The following is a 17,890-nucleotide window of genomic DNA, read 5'->3' as shown; positions in this document are numbered from 1 at the left end:
GATCTGCAGAGAAGAATGGGAGAAACTACAGGTGTACCAAGCTTGTAGCATCACACCCAAGAAGACTCAAGGCTATAATCGCTGCCAAATGTGCTTCAACAAAGTACTGAGTGAAGGGTCTGAATACTTATGTCAATGTGATATTTCAGTTTAAATATTCTATACATTTGTAAATATGGCTAAAAACCTGTTTTTGCTTTGTCATTATGGGGTATTCTGTGTAGATTGATGAGTAAAAAAACTAAATGTGGAAAAAGTGAAGGGGTCTGAATACCTTCTGAATGCACTGTACATGAGAATGGGGGGGATAAATGCAACCCCAAACGCTCCGGATCTCTCCTAGATACCAGTTTTTGAGCTTGTCATCAAGAATGACTAACAACCAACAACTACCATGCAGATACGGTAAGACAATCCTGGATACCATGTCAGCTTGTAGAAGTAGATACAAGAACACAGAAAACAACAGTAGCTAGGAGCTATGACCATGTCCACCACTACAGGTGGCATGCACTGAAGTCACACTGATACACACATTGATCAGGCACAACAGGAGGAACACACATAAATTACACAACGGTTTTATCTTTGTGCATTAAAAACACTACAGTAAATATAATAAACACAAACTATTCATCTAATGAGACAGGATGGGATAGAGAGAGAGAGAACAAACGAATGAGCACGGAGGAAGAAGAAATGAGAGAAGTTAGAGAAAAATACAAGTTTGGGATGGAGAGAAGGAAAGATGGAGGGAAAATAGGAGATGGTCAGGAGGAATGTGAGGGGGTAGTAGGTTGTGAGGGGGTAGTAGGTTGTGAGGGGGTAGTAGGGTGTGAGGGCGGAGTATGGTGTGAGGGGGTAGTAGGTGTGAGGGGGTAGTAGGGTGTGAGGGGGTAGTAGGGTGTGAGGGGGTAGTAGGGTGTGAGGGGGTAGTAGGTGTGAGGGGGTAGTAGGGTGTGGGGGGGTAGTAGGGTGTGAGGGAGTAGTAGGGTGTGAGGGAGTAGTAGGGTGTGAGGGAGTAGTAGGGTGTGAGGGGGTAGTAGGGTGTGAGGAAGTAGTAGGGTATGAGGGGGTAGTAGGGTGTGAAGGGGTAGTAGGGTGTGAGGGAGTAGTAGGGTGTGAGGGAGTAGTAGGGTGTGAGGGGGTAGTAGGGTGTGAGGGGGTAGTAGGGTGTGAGGGGGTAGTAGGGTGTGAGGGGGTAATAGGGTGTGAGGGGGTAGTAGGGTGTGAGGGGGTAGTAGGTGTGAGGGGGTAGTAGGGTGTGAGGGGGTAGTAGGGTGTGAGGGGGTAGTAGGGTGTGAGGGGGTAGTAGGGTGTGAGGGGGTAGTAGGGTGTGAGGGAGTAGTAGGGTGTGAGGGAGTAGTAGGGTGTGAGGGGGTAATAGGGTGTGAGGGAGTAGTAGGGTGTGAGGGGGTAGTAGGGTGTGAGGGAGTAGTAGGGTGTGAGGGGGTAATAGGGTGTGAGGGGGTAGTAGGGTGTGAGGGGGTAGTAGGGTGTGAGGGAGTAGTAGGGTGTGAGGGGGTAGTAGGGTGTGAGGGGGTAGTAGGGTGTGAGGGGGTAGTAGGGTGTGAGGGGGTAGTAGGGTGTGAGGGGGTAGTAGGGTGTGAGGGAGTAGTAGGGTTTGAGGGGTAGTAGGGTGTGAGGGAGTAGTAGGGTGTGAGGGGGTAGTAGGGTATGAGGGGGTAGTAGGGTGTGAGGGGGTAGTAGGGTGTGAGGGAGTAGTAGGGTGTGAGGGGGTAGTAGGGTATGAGGGGGTAGTAGGGTGTGAGGGGGTAGTAGGGTGTGAGGGAGTAGTAGGGTGTGAGGGAGTAGTAGGGTGTGAGGGAGTAGTAGGGTGTGAGGGAGTAGTAGGGTGTGAGGGAGTAGTAGGGTGTGAGGGGGTAGTAGGGTGTGAGGGGGTAGTAGGGTGTGAGGGGGTAGTAGGGTGTGAGGGGGTAATAGGGTGTGAGGGAGTAGTAGGGTGTGAGGGGGTAGTAGGGTGTGAGGGGGTAGTAGGGTGTGAGGGGGTAGTAGGGTGTGAGGGAGTAGTAGGGTGTGAGGGAGTAGTAGGGTGTGAGGGAGTAGTAGGGTGTGAGGGGTAGTAGGGTGTGAGGGGTAGTAGGGTGTGAGGGGTAGTAGGGTGTGAGGGGGTAGTAGGGTGTGAGGGGGTAGTAGGGTGTGAGGGGGTAGTAGGGTGTGAGGGGGTAGTAGGGTGTGAGGGGGTAGTAGGGTGTGAGGGGGTAGTAGGGTGTGAGGGGGTAGTAGGGTGTGAGGGAGTAGTAGGGTGTGAGGGGGTAGTAGGGTGTGAGGGAGTAGTAGGGTGTGAGGGAGTAGTAGGGTGTGAGGGGGTAATAGGGTGTGAGGGAGTAGTAGGGTGTGAGGGGGTAGTAGGGTGTGAGGGAGTAGTAGGGTGTGAGGGGGTAATAGGGTGTGAGGGAGTAGTAGGGTGTGAGGGGGTAGTAGGGTGTGAGGGAGTAGTAGGGTGTGAGGGGGTAGTAGGGTGTGAGGGGGTAGTAGGGTGTGAGGGGGTAGTAGGGTGTGAGGGAGTAGTAGGGTTTGAGGGGTAGTAGGGTGTGAGGGAGTAGTAGGGTGTGAGGGGGTAGTAGGGTGTGAGGGGGTAGTAGGGTGTGAGGGAGTAGTAGGGTGTGAGGGGGTAGTAGGGTGTGAGGGGGTAGTAGGGTGTGAGGGGGTAATAGGGTGTGAGGGAGTAGTAGGGTGTGAGGGGGTAATAGGGTGTGAGGGAGTAGTAGGGTGTGAGGGAGTAGTAGGGTGTGAGGGGGTAATAGGGTGTGAGGGAGTAGTAGGGTGTGAGGGGGTAGTAGGGTGTGAGGGAGAAGTAGGGTGTGAGGGGGTAGTAGGGTGTGAGGGGGTAGTAGGTGTGAGGGGGTAGTAGGGTGTGAGGGGGTAATAGGGTGTGAGGGAGTAGTAGGGTGTGAGGGAGTAGTAGGGTGTGAGGGGGTAATAGGGTGTGAGGGAGTAGTAGGGTGTGAGGGGGTAGTAGGGTGTGAGGGGGTAGTAGGGTGTGAGGGAGTAGTAGGGTGTGAGGGGGTAGTAGGGTGTGAGGGAGTAGTAGGGTGTGAGGGAGTAGTAGGGTGTGAGGGGGTAGTAGGGTGTGAGGGGGTAGTAGGGTGTGAGGGGGTAGTAGGGTGTGAGGGGGTAGTAGGGTGTGAGGGAGTAGTAGGGTGTGAGGGAGTAGTAGGGTGTGAGGGAGAAGTAGGGTGTGAGGGGGTAGTAGGGTGTGAGGGGGTAGTAGGTGTGAGGGAGTAGTAGGGTGTGAGGGGGTAGTAGGTTGTGAACAAACCTTCTGGCAGGCAGGCAGAGTGCACCCAGAGGAGTGTTTAAGGTGAGCAGAGAAGGAATGTCCCAGTCAGGACCATAGGCTCTCTGAAATGCCCAACCAAGTCAGAGACAGAAACAACTGGTCAAATTCACAACCAATCACAAACGACCATTGCTCCTATCTGTATGTATGACCCTTTACCGGTGTACCTCTAAGCACAACATTTTTTGGACTGGTTTTCTAATATTGTTGTATGGTGGTATTATACATTTTGTATTGTAGATATGTAGTGGTGCAATAATGTTATATGATGTACTGTTTTATATGTAATATAAGTGCCTGAATGTGTTTAGACCCCAGGAAGAGTAGCTGCTGCCTTGGTAGGAACTAATGGGGATGCCTAATAAATACTAATACAAATACTAAGTGTGTATGAATATGAATGTGTGTGTGTGTCTGAATGTGTTTCTTTCACTATGTTTCTCACAGACATTTCCACTGTCTACCAACAGCACCTTTGGTTTGAGTTTGATCTACACTGCTGGTTTTCTGCACTGGATCACTTTGAAGTAGGCTGTGTTCCATAAGAAGACTGTGATCATCTACAAACGGATTCTGCTCCGGTGTAATAACGTCAAAATCAAAGAATCCTGGTTACTTTTTGATTCCGACATGAAATAGTTCCTGACTTTACTTTTAGAGATTTATTGGTGAAAGGGGAACATAATATAATGAAATCTTAATCTAGATAAAGAAGGGCATCATAGATCTGAGGACTGCAGGTGGATCAAAAGGTGTATTCCTAGTCTTAAATACTATTGTTCTATGTGAGGGGTTTTAATCTAGCAGCAGGACCCACTGACTAGCAGGTCCAACATCCCTACAGCACTGCTCCCACTATCTGATGAAATCATCTTTAATCTAGACCATATTGCCCTAGGGCACGTCAGGGGGAGGCTGGGTAGGCCTGGGGGACCCCTGGGGAGCTAAAAGAGGGCATCCTGTACTGCCAGGCATGTGTTTGATGGATAATGTGTTAACATCTTCCTCAGGTTTCACTGCAAACCCATGTCCATAGTTACAGTTGAAGTCGGAAGTTTACATACACTTAGGTTGGAGTCATTAAAATTAGTTTTTCAACCACTCCACAAATTTCTTGTTGCCAAAACTATAGTTTTGTCAGTTAGGACATCTACTTTGTGCATGACAAGTAATTTTTCCAACAATTGTTAACAGACAGATTATTTCACTTATAATTCACTGTATCACAATTCCAGTGGGTCAGACGTTTACATACACTAAGTTGACTGTGCCTTTAAACAGCTTGGAAAATTCCAGAAAATGATGTCATGGCTTTAGAAGCTTCTGATAGGCTAATTGACATCATTTGAGTCAATTGGAGGTGTACCTGTGGATCTATTTCAAGGCCTACCTTCAAACTCAGTGCCTCTTTGCTTGACATCATGGGAAAATCAAAAGAAATCAGCCAAGACCTCAGAAAAAACATTGTAGACCTCCACAAGTCTGGTTCATCCTTGGGAGCAATTTCCAAACGCCTGAAGGTACCACATTCATCTGTACAAACAATAGTACGCAAGTATAAACACCATGGGACCACGCAGCCGTCATACCGCTCAGGAAGGAGACACGTTCTGTCTCCTAGAGATGAACGTACTTTTGTGCGAGAAGTGCAAATCAATCCCAGAATAACAGCAAAGGACCTTGTGAAGATGCTGGAGGAAACAGGTACAAAAGTATCTATGTCCACAGTAAAACGAGTCCTATATCGACATAACCTGAAAGGCCACTCAGCAAAGAAGAAGCCACTGCTCCAAAACCACCATAAAAAAGCCAGACTACAGTTTGCAACTGCACATGGGGACAAAGATTGTACTTTTTGGAGAAATGTTCTCTGGTCGGATTAAACAAAAATAGAACTGTTTGGCCATAATGACCATCGTTATGTTTGGAGGAAAAAGGGGGAGGCTTGCAAGCCAAAGAACACCATCCCAACCGTGAAGCACGGGGGTGGCAGCATCATTTATGGGGGTGCTTTGCTGCAGGAGGGCCTGGTGCACTTCACAAAATAGATGGCATCATGAGGACGGAAAATGATGTGGATATATTGAAGCAACATCTCAAGATATCAGTCAGGAAGTTAAAGCTTGGTCGCAAATGGGTCTCCCAAATGGACATTGACCCCAAGCATACTTCCAAAGTTGTGGTAAAATGGCTTAAGGACAACAAAGTCAAGGTATTGGAGTGGCCATCACAAAGCCCTGACCTCAATCCTATAGAAAATGTGTGGGCAGAACTGAAAAAGCGTGTGCGAGCAAGGAGGCCAACAAACCTGACTCAGTTACACCAGCTCTGTCAGGAGTAATGGGCTAAAATTCACCTAAGTTATTGTGGGAAGCTTGTGGAAGGCTACCTGAAACATTTGACACAAGTTAAACAATTTAAAAAGGCAATGCCATCAAATACTAATTGAATGTATGTAAACTTCTGACCCACTGGGAATGTGATGAAAGAAATAAAAGCTGAAATAAATCATTCTCTCCACTATTATTCTGACATTTCACATTCTTAAAATAAAGTGGTGATCCTAACTGACCTAAAACAGGGAATCTTTACTAGGATTAAATGTCAGGAATTGTGAAAAACCGAGTTTAAATGTATTTGGCTAAGGTGTATGTAAACTTCTGACTTCAACTGTAAGTATTGAATATTGCGATACCTTATGTTTGAGATTAGGTCAAGTTATCTTTTGAGTAAATAAATAATCTGTCATAAAAGCCTAACATGATCCCAGACAGGGGCCTTTGTAGCCTACTGTTGCTCTGGGAACAGAACCAGTTGCATTGAACAGATGTGCTTCGAGGACCTACATCTGCAAACATCTGCTGAATCACTTGAAAACATTCCAACACATGATTGTCTTGTTCTTGATGGTGAGTGAGTTACAGTAACTGTGAGATGACCACACAGAACCTGAGCCAATTGCAGAAGGGCTCAGCCAGGGGACAACATTAGAATGTAATTATTACTGTGAGAGCCATCCTTTAGCATCACACAAAAGCCAGTTAGCATGGTGGGTAAGCTACCCAGCTATATATCAAAACTCCATCTGCTCCTTCACTTCAGACTAGATCTATGCAGAGTGGAGTTTGTAAACTCATGTCTCTTGGTAATGAGTACTAGATGCAGTTGCAGAGAAAGGTCAAGTCTAAATGTCAGCAATATGGGCTCTGTGGGCCCTGTTGGTCCCTTAGCCTTCCCCTCTGGTTCTCCCTGAGTGTGATACAGTGACAGAATCATCCAGGAGACAGTCAGTGGAAGAGCTGGAGCAACATACTGTACTGTAGCCAAGGGCTAGCTCTGTTACTGGCTCTCTGACTCGCCCAGATCAGCCCGGCTGTATTGCCTAGGCCAGCCCTGCACTAACTTGCATGGAGTAAAGTAGGATGAACCCAGTCTAGTCTAACCATATCCTTTATACTTGCCCCTGTCCTCATCCCCCAGACTCACCTAGGACATAAGGCATCAAAGTATCTGCTTTTGATTTCTCATATCAGGTGTGTGTGTGCGGTGAGTGTGTGTTAGGCTGAACCTCCAACCCTAACTGTCAGAGTGCAGCCCAGCACCACACTGCTTCCAGGGGCCAGGCGTTCTGACAGCCAATTAGAGTCTCCGATCATTTTCCCTCGCAGCCAAAATGCCATCTGTCAATTCCAGCCCCGCCGCTTGTTTTTCTCCAGTGTTTATTTAGCTATATATTGCTGTGTCTGTGGACAAAGTCAGTGTGATTGATTAAGCTATCGTACTAGCCAATCAATGGCCAGGGAATAGAAAAAGTCAACGAGGGAGCCAATTTAAGCAGGACTCAGGAATCTGGACACTCATGATGCTGGCTTGGTTATTTAGAGACTGGAAGGTCTTATAGGGGCAAGCCGTATCCTAACTTGAGATTTGTGTGGAAGTCAGATTTTTAGTAAACTAATCGATATCAATAGGCACATCAGCACATGCTGATTTCAAGTTAGGAGCCTTCTCTGAAAGAGGTGTATGGGTGATACGAGTGACCGACACATGAGAAATCAACATCCTGCTCCCTGGATCTGCAGTCACATATTGTACTGTGGAGGTACATTACAGTAGGTAGCATTTCTACCTATCAAACACAGAGCTGGCAGGTATAGTAGCTCTGTAACAAGACAACTAAAGACTGCTAACCTGGTCCTATCCTCATCCTCTGTCCATTCTATCCAGTGCAGAGGCAAGTGAGGAGAGAACGGGGAGTTTAGTATGCTCTTTCTTTCCTCTCTTGTCTATTAAGAGAGTGTGAGTGTGTATACAGCAGGTGTGAGAGGAGTTTTCGGTGGCCAGTGAGAACAGAGCATGGAGCGTAGCAGTAGCCACACAGAATACCGACAGAGCGTTTACCTGCCCCTGCGTTCTGCTGGTATGCCATGTAGCCACCTCTTCCACGGGCCCCCCTACCTGAGCCACGCACTGCCGCCACTGCCGCTGCTGCCACCGGTCCATACGCCGTCGCTGGGAAGCCTGGGGGACAGAGGGGGACAAGGCATCAGTGTGTGTGGGAGAGAGAGTGTGTGTGAGGGGTCGGATTGTGTGTGACTGTGTGTGTGTGTGTGTGTGTGGGGGGGGGGGGGGGGGGTTGTGTGAGAAAGAGTGAATGTTTTAATCTGTGTGTATGGGGAGGGGGTCGACTGAGTGTGTCTTAGTGTGTGTATCTCTCCATATGCCTAGTAACTGGGATTAGTTTTGGATTAGCGAGTGACATCATTTTCTAACATGAGGAAAAGACGAGTGAGGGAATCTTCTAGCTGGCAAGCTGGCGTATCAGGGGGAGGGACCAGTCTTCCAGATCCTCAAGAACGGGAAATAAAGGGTTAACTTGGAAACACAACAAACATCATGCACCATGAAGACCGATATGGAAATTTGCAACACGCTTGCACACTTTGTCGTCCACTTAAGTCATTTATCTCGTTGGCTCTGTGCGCTCTGTGCAGAGGGAGGGAGGGAGGGAGGGAGAGAGAGAGAGAGAGAGGGAGAGAGAGAGAGAGAGCCGTAAAGTCGGGAGAGCGAATCAGCTGCAGTTGTCAGCCGGCGAGGTTTATGCTTTGGAACTCAATCAATCAGGAGGATAATTTGGTCTCCAGAAAGCGTGACCGGCTGTTGCAGCCCCGGCGGACCGCTGAGCCTGGGGAACGAGGGAGGAACAGTGGGATGATTTGTGGAAGAGAGGCGACTCTGGGTAGGCTTGAGCAAGCCTCAGCCCCAGCCTCAGTCGACCTGTCATCCCTCTGCCGACCTGTTTTATCAGCGCTTTATGGTGTTATTATGGGTCTGGGCATCTGGGATTCATTGCTTAGTTCTGACTGCCCTTTGGGTGGAGGTTGGCTGGGGCAGGCGGACACAGGTTGAGGAGATTCTAGATAGAGAAGAGAGAGAGTGTGCGTGCATATTGAAACGTTCCTTTCTTTCAAGTGTTTCACCATTGTTCCCAATATTCATAACACAATGAGGCTCAATTGTCTGTGGTTTGAAAGCACACAAGCCCTTTTCTGCTCTTCATTATCTCTTTCCCTGTCAATGATTTAACTTGCAAACAAATACAACAAAGAAGACAGTCTCCACAGCATTCTACAAAGATCTTTACATGCAGTATGCACTCAGTTAAACAATGCATAGGCCAGTCAATATAGGTAGACTTTGGACAATAACCTTCTAATGTACATCTTTGTGGTTACCTATTCTTTCAACATACTCACACAAAGAAGAGGGAGTTGCAGTCGGTCAACTAATCAGCTGCTGTTTAGGCTTTGATAAGCAACGTCAACCAGTAAAGTGGTTTGCTTTTGTCAAAAATACAGTTGTAGGCTTTGATAATAAAGTGATTGGGGAAGGGTTGTTGGTGAAGTTGGACATGCATGGACATGGCTGAGAGATGCTGTGTCTGTGTGCGCGCGTGCGTGCGTGTGTGCGCGTGCGTGTGTGTGTGTGTGTGTACGCGTGTGTGTGCGCGTGCATGTGTGTGTGTGCGTGCGCGTGTGTGTGTGTGTGTATGCGAACACGGACCAGCTTCTGAGAGTGTGTACTCGCCCGTCGAGGGCCGGGATGTTCACTTTGACTGGATCTGCAGTGTTCTCACATTAGAATTAAATATCATCATCATAGAGGGAGACAATGAAAGACCCAGCGAGGAGGACGAGGACTCAGTCAGTCAGAGTGGTTAGTTATTATGATATAAATATAATTACAGACCATCTCTCTCACTAATTAAAACATCTTTGGCTGCAGAGGGCTATTCATGGTAGAGGGCCCAGACACAATGGAGCAGTGACATTGGCAGATGGTTGTCTTCAGATAGGAGAGACACCATGTAATTCCACTTGTCTCTCTCTCTCTGGTTCTTTCTCTTCTCTCTTACTAAACAAAGCCAGTCCCCATCCTGTTCTATTAGGGGACTTAATAACCTCTGATTTGGTGCTAATATATAATCAACAAATTGGACTTTGGGACGAGATTAGGAACAAGTCTGAACAAAAGACTGAGTTGATGTGTAATATTGAGAGGGGAGACGCCAGTGCGCGTATGATAGGACAGTGATCTGTCCGCAGGAGGAAGTTATTGAGCGACGTGGTGCCCTTGGTTTGAGGCAGGCCCACTCACTAGACCAGTCCAAAAAGGCCACCAGGAGAAAGGGCAGAGACAAGAGAACGAAAAGGACGAGTGGAAGCGAGGTTCTAGGAAAGAGAACAATCAGAGAGCTGGTGGAGGTAAGTGGGCCTGAATGCTGTGCTCTGAGGGGCTGTGTTAAGGGGTGGTGAGGGTTAAGAGGAACACTGTGGTGTCCAGGATGAGGTGGTTCCCCTCCTGCAGGGACACTACATGGGTAGGGGCCTGGAGGTCAATGTGGAGGAGGACCATGCTGAGAGAGAGACTGGCTGGTAGATAAGGCCATGATGAACAGAAATATATCTCTCTCTCTCTTCCTTTCTTTCTCTCTCTCTGTGGCAGCGCAGTGGGGTAGGATTGGACAGGTACGCTTTTCACACTGTGTTCATACTGAGCTTGGATTCTCAAAGGCACACAAATTATTTGCTATCTGCCCTCCAATCTCCTCAGACATCAAGTCAAACATTTCACAACAAATGCCAAATATTTCACCAGACAAAAAAGTGTCAATCTGTGTTTCTCCTTCACTGCCAATGTTGCGTCTCGGCACCCTGTAGCCTCTGTGTTCCAAAGTTACTGTTCGATGGGCAAAGTTGTTGAGAGAGATAAGGTGTTGGGGATTAGCTGGGTTAATTAATAGATCTTAGGGCGGCTGTGGAGGTTCATTGTTTTGTATTCACAGACTGCAGAGGCGCCGCCCAGGAGAACCTCAGCGACATTAAATCAATTTCATGGCTCCATTATTACTGGAGAGAAAAAGCCAATATTTAGCTGGTAGTTTCTGCAGGTTTCTATATATTTAACTGGTAGTTTCTGCAGGGAACAAAGCCATCATTTGGGTTGACGCCGAGAGGACCAGACCTGTACGGTCTGTGCTGCCTTGTTTACCCGTCTCTCTACTCTGCTACCTATCCTCCTCTTTGACTAGCACTCCTAAATCTCCTTGTTGCATTTGTCTCTTTGCCTACTACTGTGCCTGTTTCTCCTATGTCTATACCAACCCTCTCTCTCTTTCTTCTCCAGTCCCCTCTCTCTCTTTCTTCTCCAGTCCTCTCTCTCTCTCTCTTCTCCAGTCATCTCTCTCTCTCTCTCTCTCTCTCTCTCTCTCTCTCTCTCTCTCTCTCTCTCTCTCTCTCTCTCTCTCTCTCTCTCTCTCTCTCTCTCTCTCTCTCTCTCTCTCTCTCTCTCTCTCTCTCTCTCTCTCTTCTCCAGTCCTCTCTCTCTCTCTCTCTTCTCCAGTCCTCTCTCTCTCTCTCTCTTCTCCAGTCCTCTCTCTCTCTCTCTCTCTCTTCTCCAGTCCCCTCTCTCTCTCTCTTCTCCAGTCCCCTCTCTCTCTCTCCTCCAGTCCTCTCTCTCTCTCTTCTCCAGTCCTCTCTCTCTCTCTCTCTCTCTTCTCCAGTCCTCTCTATCTCTCTCTCTCTCTTCTCCAGTCCTCTCTCTCTCTCTCTCTCTCTCCAGTCCTCTCTCTCTCTCTCTCTTCTCCAGTCCTCTCTATCTCTCTCTCTTCTCCAGTCCTCTCTCTCTCTCTCTTCTCCAGTCCTCTCTCGCTCTCTTCTCCAGTCCTCTCTCTTTCTCTCTTCTCCAGTCCTCTCTCTCTCTCTCTCTCTCTCTCTCTCTCTTCTCCAGTCCTCTCTCTCTCTCTCTCTCTCTCTCTTCTCCAGTCCTCTCTCTCTCTTCTCCAGTCCTCTCTCTCTCTCTCTCTTCTCCAGTCCTCTCTCTCTCTCTTCTCCAGTCCTCTCTCTCTCTCTCTTCTCCAGTCCTCTCTCTCTCTCTCTTCTCCAGTCATCTCCAGTCCTCTCTCTCTCTCTTCTCCAGTCCTCTCTCTCTCTCTCTTCTCCAGTCCTCTCTCTCTCTCTTCTCCAGTCCTCTCTCTCTCTCTCTTCTCCAGTCCTCTCTCTATTCTCCAGTCCTCTCTCTCTCCTCCAGCCCTCTCTCTCTCCTCTAGTCCTCTCGCTCTCTCTTCTCCAGTCCTCTCTCTCTCTCTTCTCCAGTCCTCTCTCTCTCTTTCTTCTCCAGTCCTCTCTCTCTCTCTCTTCTCCAGTCCTCTCTCTCTCTCTCTTCTCCAGTCCTCTCTCTCTCTCTCTTCTCCAGTCCTCTCTCTATCTCTTTCTCTTCTAGAGTCCTCTCTCTCTCTCTTTCTCTTCTAGAGTCCTCTCTCTCTCTCTTCTCCAGTCCTCTCTCTCTCTCTTCTCCAGTCCTCTCTCTCTCTCTTCTCCAGTCCTCTCTCTCTCTCTTCTCCAGTCCTCTCTCTCTCTCTTCTCCAGTCCTCTCTCTCTCGCTCTTCTCCAGTCCTATCTCTCTTCTCCAGTCCTCTCTCTCTTCTCCAGTCCTCTCTCTCTTCTCCAGTCCTCTCTCTCTTCTCCAGTCCTCTCTCTCTTCTCCAGTCCTCTCTCTCTCTCTTCTCCAGTCCCCTCTCTCTCTCTTCTCCAGTCCTCTCTCTCTCTTCTCCAGTCCTCTCTCTCTCTCTTCTCCAGTCCCCTCTCTCTCTCTCTCTCTCTCTCTTCTCCAGTCCTCTCTCTCTCTCTCTTCTCCAGTCCTCTCTCTCTCTCTCTTCTCCAGTCCTCTCTCTCTCTCTTCTCCAGTCTTCTCTCTCTCTCTTCTTCAGTCCTCTCTCTCTAACTCTCTCTCTTCTCCGTCCTCTCTCTCTCTTCTCCGTCCTCTCTCTCTCTTCTCCGTCCTCTCTCTCTCTTCTCCGTCCTCTCGCTCTTCTTTGTCCTCTCTCTCTCTTCTTCGTCCGCTCACGCACGCACGCACACACGCACGCACGCACGCACAGAGGGAGGGAGGGGGTGCTCCTGCAGCCCAAATGAGAATGAATGGCGCTGCACTGCAGAGACCTCTGCTACATTGCTCATTGAGTCTTGTGCACACAGGAAGTATGAGCTTATTCTTCCTGATGACTAAAACCACACCAGGGCTGTGAGGGAGAAAGGCCAGACAATTGTGATTTAGAATCTATTTTAAACTATGACAGCATGGCAGTTCTCTGGGACAAGGTATTCTGGGACATCATCCGCAGGCTGAACTATGTTCCAATGGTTGTTAACGGGCTAAGTAACAGTAACAGCTGTCTAGCCATAGCACATAGCAGGCTATGAGGAGAGGACCTGGGGGACATGTTGAGTACAGGGCCAGATTTACGAATGGGCATGCTATGTGCTATGGCTAGACATACCCTCTCCTCCTCACTCTCTCTGTCTCTGTCTCCTTTCCTCACCCCAATATTCCTTACCCTCTCCTCCTCACTCTCTCTGTCTTTGTCTCCTTTCCTCACTCCAACAGCCCTTACCCTCTCCTCCTCACTCTCTCTGTCTCTGTCTCCTTTCCTCACCCCAACAGCCCTTACCCTCTCCTCCTCACTCTCTCTGTCTCTGTCTCCTTTCATCACCCCAACAGCCCTTACCCTCTCCTCCTCACTCTCTCTGTCTCTGTCTCTGTCTCCTTTCATCACCCCAACAGCCCTTACCCTCTCCTCCTCACTCTCTCTGTCTCTGTCTCCTTTCCTCACCCCAACAGCCCTTACCCTCTCCTCCTCACTCTCTCTGTCTCGGTCTCCTTTCCTCACCCCAACAGCCCTTACCCTCTCCTCCTCACTCTCTCTGTCTCCTTTCCTCACCCCAACATCCCTTACCCTCTCCTCCTCACTCTCTCTGTCTCCTTTCCTCACCCCAACAGCCCTTACCATCTCTGTCTCTGTCTCCTTTCCTCACCCCAACATCCCTTACCCTCTCCTCCTCACTCTCTCTGTCTCTGTCTCCTTTCCTCACCCCAACAGCCCTTACCATCTCCTCCTCACGCTCTCTGTCTCCTTTCCTCACCCCAACAGCCCTTACCATCTCCTCCTCACTCTCTCTGTCTCCTTTCCTCACCCCAACAGCCCTTACCATCTCCTCCTCACTCTCTCTGTCTCCTTTCCTCACCCCAACAGCCCTTACCATCTCCTCCTCACTCTCTCTGTCTGCCACTATCACCTTTTCATCTCTTTTCCTTCCCTTGCTTCAGGCAAGGGAAGGAAGTTACCACAAAACCTTGAGAGTTACACAACCTAAAGAGCTTTTCTCTGAGTGTTGCTTCAGCTCCCACAGAAAGACTAGATTAGGTGATCAATACAGAAACCCCACTCCTGTAATAAACACTGACATGCAGTAGGGTTGACATGCTGTGGCAGAAATGAGTCGGATTTGCAATATGTGTTTTGTTTTCCCTTGTGACTCACAAGGCAGCCTTGTCAGTCATCCAATAAGGCTTTCTAAAGCCTACAGAAAGGAAATCGCTCTCTGAAAAAAGGTTGAATTGTGTTAAAATAAGCAATGGAGGAGAGAGTGAATAATATGAAAAGAGCACAATCTCCATTGGCATCTGTTCATCGCACGGTGCAAGGAGAGGTGAGTCATTCTCCATTCTCTGTGTGTGTGTGTGTGAATGTGTGTCATTGTCCGACAGAACGGAAAGCTCTCTCTACTAGCGCTGCTGCTGCATGTGCTTCTCAAAGAAGACCTCTGTGTGCAGCGCTTCTCAAAGAAGACCTCTGTGTGCAGCGCTTCTCAAAGAAGACCTCTGTGTGCAGCGCTTCTCAAAGAAGACCTCTGTGTGCAGCGCTTCTCAAAGAAGACCTCTGTGTGCAGCGCTTCTCAAAGAAGACCTCTGTGTGCAGCGCTTCTCAAAGAAGACCTCTGTGTGCAGCGCTTCTCAAAGAAGACCTCTGTGTGCAGCGCTTCTCAAAGAAGACCTCTGTGTGCAGCGCTTCTCAAAGAAGACCTCTGTGTGCAGCGCTTCTCAAAGAAGACCTCTGTGTGCAGCCCTTCTCAAAGAAGACCTCTGTGTGCAGCGCTTCTCAAAGAAGACTTCTGTGTGCAGCGCTTCTCAAAGAAGACCTCTGTGTGCAGCGCTTCTCAAAGAAGACCTCTGTGTGCAGCGCTTCTCAAAGAAGACCTCTGTGTGCAGCGCTTCTCAAAGAAGACCTCTGTGTGCAGCGCTTATCAAAGAAGACCTCTGTGTGCAGCGCTTCTCAAAGAAGACCTCTGTGTGCAGCGCTTATCAAAGAAGACCTCTGTGTGCAGCGCTTCTCAAAGAAGACCTCTGTGTGCAGCGCTTATCAAAGAAGACCTCTGTGTGCAGCGCTTCTCAAAGAAGACCTCTGTGTGCAGCGCTTATCAAAGAAGACCTCTGTGTGCAGCGCTTATCAAAGAAGACCTCTGTGTGCAGCGCTTATCAAAGGCATGCCTCAGTCTGAACACTGGAAGCACCAAGCTCAGGGGAAAACTGACTGACTCTCTGAGCCACAAACAGCATTCAGCCATAGTACTGGAGCCTAACTGCCTCACTACCTCTACCACTATCCAGAGCCTTAATGTGTCTACATTGACAGAGAAGAAGAATCGACTCTTCAGCCCATTCAGATGTGTGACATAGCAGGGAATGAATGTGTGATGAACAGCATGGGTACAGTAAGGCTGAGAATAATGTGACTTTAAAGCCATATAGGGATGTATAGTATCATGTAACACCCCCAGATAACTCCTGTCTGTCTACACTAGTCTAAGAAGAACAGAGTAGAGAAACACACTTAGAGGAAGACAGGAAGAACAGAGGTAACATATTCATCACTGTTAATACATTATCTGTTATGATTTCCCAGTGTTAATACATTATCTATTATGTGACTGTTATGATTTCCCAGTGTTAATACATTATCTGTTATGTGACTGTTATGATTTCCCAGTGTTAATACATTATCTGTTATGTGACTGTTATGATTTCCCAGTGTTAATACATGATCTATTATGTGACTGTTATGATTTCCCAGTGTTAATACATGATCTATTATGTGACTGTTATGATTTCCCAGTGTTAATACATTACCTATTATGTGACTGTTATGATTTCCCAGTGTTAGTACATTATCTATTATGTGACTGTTATGATTTCCCAGTGTTAATACATGATCTATTATGTGACTGTTATGATTTCCCAGTGTTAATACATGATCTATTATGTGACTGTTATGATTTCCCAGTGTTAGTACATTATCTATTATGTGACAGTTATGATTTCCCAGTGTTAATACATGATCTATTATGTGCCAGTTATGATTTCCCAGTGTTAATACATTATCTATTATGTGACTGTTATGATTTCCCAGTGTTAATGATCTATTATGAGACTTGTGATTTCTCAGTGTTAATATATTATTTGTTATGTGACTTGTGATTTCTCAGTGTTAATACATCAGTCCTATTCAAATGGATTACTTATCCTCAGCTATTATTAACAGTGGGAAGGTGCTGAAGAGCAAATAGCCTCTGCTGATAAAAACAGCTTTCAGGGAGAGGGATTTCTGGCCTGGTGAGTATGTCTACCACAAGGTTATCTCTGTGTTAACAAAAGTACCAATGCATTTTGTTATGCTTTTGGACAGACAGATATGACGGAGAGAAAAAAACAGCCAGTCACTACAAAGCATTATACTGTATATACACACCAGGGATATTTCAGATGACTCTGGATCCAGCTAATGGTGCATTTCACACAGTCTATTTCTGAAGGCACTAAGGCGTAGCAGGCCTCAATTGGCGCATCCATCCATCTACCACTCCACATACTAAAGAGCACTGTCCACTGTGTAGATCAAAACAGAACAGGGGGCCTCTAATCTGGACTCTCCATCAGACAGACGGGCTGTGCTTTGAGAGCACAACCCACCGCTATCTCCTTCCAGGTGTGAGGCAACATCACACAGACTTTGAACTAATGGAGAAATAGGTTGAAATGCAGCCCGTATGGAGAGGCTGTCGACTCCTAAACCGAGAGGGTGGGGCACTCTATCTATACAGCCACTTGAGTCCAAACATGCTCCCAAAAAGACTAAGTAGATCACTGTCTGTGTATACCATAGTATTTATCAACATTTAAATATATTTGCATCCGCATCAAGTCTTCATCATAACTGGAAAATGTGGGATGCATATTGGAAGAATTTCTGAAAACCACTGAGACCTGTGTAAGTCAGGCATTGGAGACAACGGGCCTACTCCTGGTCTCTGGTCCCCTGGTCTCTGGTCCCCTGGTCCTCTGGTCCCCTGGTCCTCTGGTCCCCTGGTCCTCTGGTCCCCTGGTCCTCTGGTCCCCTGGTCCTCTGGTCCCCTGGTCCTCTGGTCCCCTGGTCCCCTGGTCCCCTGGTCCCCTGGTCCTCTGGTCCCCTGGTCCCCTGGTCCCCTGGTCCTCTGGTCCCCTGGTCCTCTGGTCCTCTGGTCCTCTGGTCCTCTGGTCCTCTGGTCCTCTGGTCTCTGGTCCCCTGGTCTCTGGTCCCCTGGTCCTTTGTCTTTGGTGTGTGTGTGTGTGTGTGTGTGTGTGTGTGTGTGTGTGTGTGTGTGTGTGTGTGTGTGTGTGTGTGTGTGTGTGTGTGTGTGTGTGCGCGTGCGTGCGTGCGTGCACAATTGGTACTATACGTGTGAGTACCAGAAATGCTCACAATAATAGTAAACCCCCCAGAATTCCGGAGTCCTCACTTGTAAAAAGGCAATTTCAGGTTTAGGGGTTAGGTTTTGGGATAAAATTAGGGTTAGTGGTTAGGTTTAGGAATTAGGGTTAGGGAAAATATGATTTTGAATGGGAATCAACTGTTGGTCCCCAAAGTATAGTAAGAAATAGAAATGTGTGTGTGTGTGTGTGTGTGTGTGTGTGTGTGTGTGTGTGTGTGTGTGTGTGTGTGTGTGTGTGTGTGTGTGTGTGTGTGTGTGTGTGTGTGTGTGTGTGCAAGAGGCGTAGTGTAGTGGTGGAACACAGAGGGACAAGGCCGTCTGATGGACACAAAAGCCTCTATTAGATCTTGCCTTGCATGATAGGACACAACCTCTCACAGCACAAATCAGGGATATAAATGTCACCTTACATGGAGGGGCAGGGAGAGCCAGAGGCAGAGAG

At 48.0% G+C, this 17,890-nt stretch overlaps 1 protein-coding gene across 2 annotated transcripts in view; it reads right to left on the bottom strand.

The window, feature by feature from the left end:
• LOC120028263 (RNA-binding protein Musashi homolog 2-like) overlaps nt 1–17,890 on the bottom strand; it is a 323,422-nt gene that overhangs the window by 26,400 nt on the left and 279,132 nt on the right. For both annotated transcript variants that reach the window (XM_038973438.1, XM_038973439.1), the window contains exon 11: nt 7,763–7,825. In XM_038973438.1, the coding sequence (XP_038829366.1) occupies nt 7,763–7,825 (63 nt within the window). The remainder of the gene's footprint in view (nt 1–7,762; nt 7,826–17,890) is intronic.

The sequence above is a fragment of the Salvelinus namaycush genome, chromosome 34 (genome assembly GCF_016432855.1).
Source record: "Salvelinus namaycush isolate Seneca chromosome 34, SaNama_1.0, whole genome shotgun sequence".
Taxonomy (NCBI): domain Eukaryota; kingdom Metazoa; phylum Chordata; class Actinopteri; order Salmoniformes; family Salmonidae; genus Salvelinus; species Salvelinus namaycush.
This window is presented reverse-complemented; position numbering and strand designations above follow the sequence as displayed.